This window comes from Trachymyrmex septentrionalis, unplaced genomic scaffold (genome assembly GCF_001594115.1).
Source record: "Trachymyrmex septentrionalis isolate Tsep2-gDNA-1 unplaced genomic scaffold, Tsep1.0 scaffold6, whole genome shotgun sequence".
NCBI classification, from domain to species: Eukaryota; Metazoa; Arthropoda; class Insecta; order Hymenoptera; family Formicidae; genus Trachymyrmex; species Trachymyrmex septentrionalis.
The window spans coordinates 964,315-969,639 of NW_017305778.1; the positions used below are offsets into that span (position 1 = coordinate 964,315).

Genomic DNA, 5,325 nt, shown 5'->3' on the forward strand with positions numbered 1-5,325 from the left:
ATTAACGACATGCAAGAATTGCTCAAGTAACTATCACGTTTCATGTCATACTCGACCAGCGCCTGAATCTAGGACCTGTCCAAAATGTGTTTCAGCAATAAAGGAGGAAGAAAACATCGAAAAAGATGAAGAAGAGGAGGAACAACTGGAAGGCGAGAACAAATTTCATTACAAAAAGGACGAAAAATTCGGTAAATCGTCCTCGATTTCTTGAAAGAAGAAATTCTCCTCTTTTAATAGCACTAAGCGTGTGATTGACAAAAAAGTTCTTATTCTTACAACTTTAGTTGTGAAAAATTCGCGGTAAGCTTATCTCATTTTGCGGCAATAAGTCGGCCGGGAATTATTGATTTTCTAATTATAAAAGAAAACTGGCAATTTTTTTGCTGCCTTTTTAATTAGTAAATTGTAGAGTAACGGCGAGAAATGATATTGGTCGAGACGAAATCATGAAGGACCAGTAAATCGGTGCAAAGCACATTATTTTAAATAAATACAGGAATTTGTATAACATGAGTCCATAACTTCTAGATTTAACATACAACGAGGTATCGCAGCGTTACCGCAGACTTAATTGAGTGTAAGCACGCACGCACTGAATAAACGAGAGAGGCAACCTGCCGGAAGAAGTGTCCGCGTGTGAGACCGGCTTCTCGATTACGGCCGAAGAATTTGCAATTAAGAAGAACTTTTTGGTCGATCGTCCACGATAGGGCAAAAAAAAAACAACCTGTATATTGAACGCAAAATATCTTGCAGAGGAAAAAGAGAGAGAAAGATATGACCAGCTCGAGCGAAACTCGGATCTGAGATTGCAGGTTTACGAGTTGGAAAAACGCTCACAACTACTCGGCCAGTCACTTCAGGTTCGTCCTGTGGCCTGTATAGAGACAAATTATAAAGTTCACTTTCATTTGGAATGCTCTTGAGTTGATCGAATATTGTAAATTGTGATTTCGTCCTTTTGTTTTTTCATTCAAAAGAACCTGCAAGATCTCTGCGTTTTTTCGTTATATTTTTTTCCATTCATACAGGGGCAAGTCGATTCTGTTGCTCAAGATATGTCTGTAAATATGAAAAATGATCTCAAGAATATTTATTGCGTAAAAATAAATAAATTACACACACACACACACACACACACACACACACACACACACACGTGTATGTATGAGTATGTATGTATGTATGTATGTATGTATGTATGTATGTATGTATGTATGTATGTATGTATGTATGTATATACATATACATATACACAATTAATATTTTACCGTTTCACAATATATTCTTAGATACACTAATTTGATTAAGAATCGACTTGGATATTTTATTTTATTGGTCATTTTTTTCATAAATATTACACAACTTAATTTCTTTAATCATACATTTCTTTGCGCTTTAATGATCTAGATGTGATGATTTGCTCACTGCATTGGTAAAAATATAGAGCGCCAGATTGTGTTCAAATATAATTTCCACTTTGTTTTAATATTATTGATAATAGATAGGAATATTATATGTAATGTATTTAGATTTGTTTATCGATTATGCAGAAATATTTTCAAAGATTATTTAAAGACATATACATGTATGTTATTGTATATAAAATATTAAATTTCGAAATTTTGATTTTATTAAAATGCTTTTAGGGTACTAGAAGAATGTCTCGAGACTCTATCTAAAAATTCTCTAGCCTGTAGCCAATAAACACGTTTTGAAAAATTGATCGTACGACAAATGAAATAGTATCCTAAGAGCGATATGTCATATGCATGTGTGATATTTTTGTATTATTTTTTATTTAATGATAATATAGCTGTTTTCTAGATGTCATACATTTATCTTGCCAAAAAAATTCACAGAAAAAAGAGCCAATTATATATATACACATGAATTAATCTTTTTGCGATTGTGACATGCTATTGATATTGACATAAAGAAAAATATTACCTTTTTTTGTGGAAAATTTAGAAGTGCATTTAAACTTTATTGCATTATATGAATTAATCTTTACAAATCGACGATTATTAAAATCATCTGGTTTTTTATCATATGGTTTTTGTCACGTAATTTTTTACAAATCTATATCATGTTTTTTTCGAACTAGATCGCATGTAAACTAGAAATACATTATTAGCTATTTCTATGTTAGAACTATGTAATACATCTTCTTAGTAATTTATTAGCTCGCACACATGTGACATAGACGGAAAAACGCACGTAGACTTAAGAAATGCATGACATTAAACATTTCTATTATTTAGCTCTTTTTTTACAGCGAAAATTTTTGGCAAGTCAATTATAGTTTTCGTATAGTGAATATACGATAAAAGTTACTATAATGGTAAGCCATTCTGAGGTATGTTCTGATTCCCACTTGGATGCTCCTCGAGTGTCATGTCATCCTTGTTTAACATATAATATACAACAAGAATGACATGGCATCTAGGGAACACCCAAGTGGAAATCCGAACATGCCCTAGATGGAAACATATGCAAATACCCATCTTTAATTTTTACATTATTTGTTTTCGTAGGCAGCTTAGAAAACTTTTTATTTATTTAAAAGGGTTTGAAACAATTTTCTAAGTTAAATTTGGAATTCCAAATAAATAATATCGAAAATGTGAAATATATATGTAATGCCCATTTCTACCAATGTAAATTAATTTTAATCTTGATATAACTTACTCTTTACTCTTTTCTAATTCTTAGAATTAGAAAATGATAAAAAAGTAATCAAGATTGAAGTTAATCTACATTGGTAAAAGAACATAAAGGTCTCTTTTATCAACTTTTGGTTAAGTTAATTGATAATTAACTTACAGAAGTGTTAATACACAGTTTAATGAATCAGAATTTCTCCTCTCTCTTCTTTTTCTAAGACAAACTTGTCTGGGCATTTACCGTGGAACAAGTCGGAATAGATACCGATCAGAATTATTTCGTTTTCTCTAGAAATCTAGGGAATAATTCCGATTGAAATCTATTTCAAATTATTCCATAATACATATCTGTGTTCAATTTTCACGTTGGAAATTGTAATGATTGAGTTAATCATAGGGTTTGGAAATAACTAGTTATTTGTAACTAAGTTACAGTTACAGTTACTTTTTTTCAGTAACTGTAACTTAATTTCTTTTTTCCATCTGTAACTGTAACTTAGTTAAATTTCTTCCAATAACTACTAATTTACTAACAGTTACTTTTACAGTTACTTTACATTTTAAACTTATTTATCAATTTAATGTAATTGATAATGGTTAAAATCTGAATACTAGATTAAGGCTACGGTTCACTTGATGCTACAAATGCTTCGAAGTATTTTTTGATTGGTCAGTAAATTGTAAGTGTAAATTATTTTTTTCTTTGATAGCCCTAATGATACGGATGTTACTCATATTGTTCTGTCATAATAACAGAAAAGTAACTGAAAAGTTATTTTTTTAATAACTGTAATTGTAATAAATTAATTTTGAGTCTTGGAACTGTAACTAGTTACTTTTGAAAGAAAAAAACTGCAACTGTAACTAGTAATTTTTACAAAATAACTTTTCCAACCCTGGTTAATCATCAATTAGTATTAATCGGAGTTGATGAAAGAGGTCCTAAATATTTCACAGACATACGAGCTGTACTTTATACTTACTTTGCATTTAGATTTTTTAAAGATGTCTTATTTTTCAAGATATTTCTGTACACACTGTTTTAATTGTTTTTAAATTCAAAATTTTGCAAAACTAAAAAAATGTTTAATGATTAGTAACAATATTATTGATTTTATGAAATTACATTTACTTCTTATGCAAATGGAGACTACGTATTAGACAACTTTCTTTTCGTCACAATTCGTCATTTATAACATATATATTAACAATAAATCGAAGAGGATATTTGCATACATTTTCTTGTTAGTAGCAAAAGCTCACGCTACATTTGAAGCTCTTTCTCAGTAAAACATTAAAAATATTTATGTTTTCTTTGCAATAGCTACAACATCGAATGCATCAGGATTTATTGGGCAAGCAAGAGAAGACTCAGAAATCTATAAAGCGTCTGGTGGACTTTATAAAGTTGATGCAACTCAGAACAAACACGTCCTCCCCACTGTCTTCGGCGTCAACCAGCTGCCTGCATCAACCTTCCTCATCCCAATCACCACCAACAATATCTCCGCCACAAACGTCAACCAATCAGAAGACAGCAAATTCTTTGATACTGAATACCGAGTACAAGACACCGCACATCGTAACCATCACGTCATCAGTCATCACTCACGACCAAGCATCACCTACGTCCAAGAAGACCAGGTGTCCCACTCCTACCAATTGTCCAATACCATCCAGCCAGAAAAGCATCAATCATACCTCATTGTCAAGAAAATCGCCGAGTCTACTGGAAGGTCCAATCAGTCTTCTGGCGGTGAAACCGAAGACCAAAGTCACTCCGCAGTTTTCAACTACCAATTGCCGACCAGTTGCAGCACTACCATTCAGAGCGCTGTGCTCCAACCCGTCGTCACCCATTCCCTGTTCTACGATCGTGACAACAATAAGAAACAAACCAATCGTGCAGTCCCACTCCATGTCACCATATCAAAATTGTCAAATTCTCTTCACTCCATCTCAAACGACTATCAGCTGGACCGAGCAACCCTCAATGGTAGGAAGCCCTGGGCCAAACTTACACGCGGCAAACTCTGTGTTAATCAGTCAGCCAGATCAGCCACAGAAATCCTATTGTCTTCTTACGGCGACTCCGAAAATAGTGTCACCGAGCAGCAACGGCCAAGATCAGCTGGATCTGCGGAGAAAACTACAACAACGACGAATCTCGGTCGTGAGAAGTACCGATCAAGAAATTTCATCCACTCACTGTTCCCAGGCCATAATAAGTCCCATACCGTCACCAGTCGTGCACGTGAGTCACGAAGCCCAAACGACCGAGACTGTCCGCTCCTGCGACAGCAGCTCTGCCGTGAAGAACATGAACTGGAGCTACACGAGCAACCAGACAACAAGCCAGCAGCAGTCCAGCTCCAGCGGCGCGCTCTCACACGGTTCTTCGAGCACGTGAAATTGGAAGAAGCGCATATATCAGCGCCATTTAGAACAAAGCTAGCACACAAGGATGAGATCAGTGATAATGACGACGACGAAATTGCCCGAGAGGACAGTCCGTGCGACGAACAGTACGATAACGATGGTGCCGTTGCTGAAACTCCACTATTGACGTCATGCGACGAGGACCGTTTGATCATTCCTTGGCTAGACACTGATTCAAAAAACGCCTGTGATGACATCGTCGCGAATAATGTATCTG

At 34.7% G+C, this 5,325-nt stretch overlaps 1 protein-coding gene across 3 annotated transcripts in view; it reads left to right on the forward strand.

Moving 5' to 3' along the window:
• The window catches only part of LOC108752329, a 22,391-nt gene that overhangs the window by 16,166 nt on the left and 900 nt on the right, over window positions 1-5,325 (forward strand). For 2 of the 3 annotated variants that reach the window (XM_018493105.1, XM_018493104.1), the window contains 2 exons: window positions 1-191; window positions 3,994-5,247. The exon at window positions 1-191 is cut by the window's left edge and continues 2 nt beyond it. In XM_018493105.1, coding sequence (XP_018348607.1) covers window positions 1-191; window positions 3,994-5,247 — 1,445 coding nt within the window. Of the gene's footprint in view, window positions 192-759; window positions 867-3,993; window positions 5,248-5,325 lie in introns of those variants that run through there. The other variant, XM_018493106.1, reaches the window with a different exon arrangement.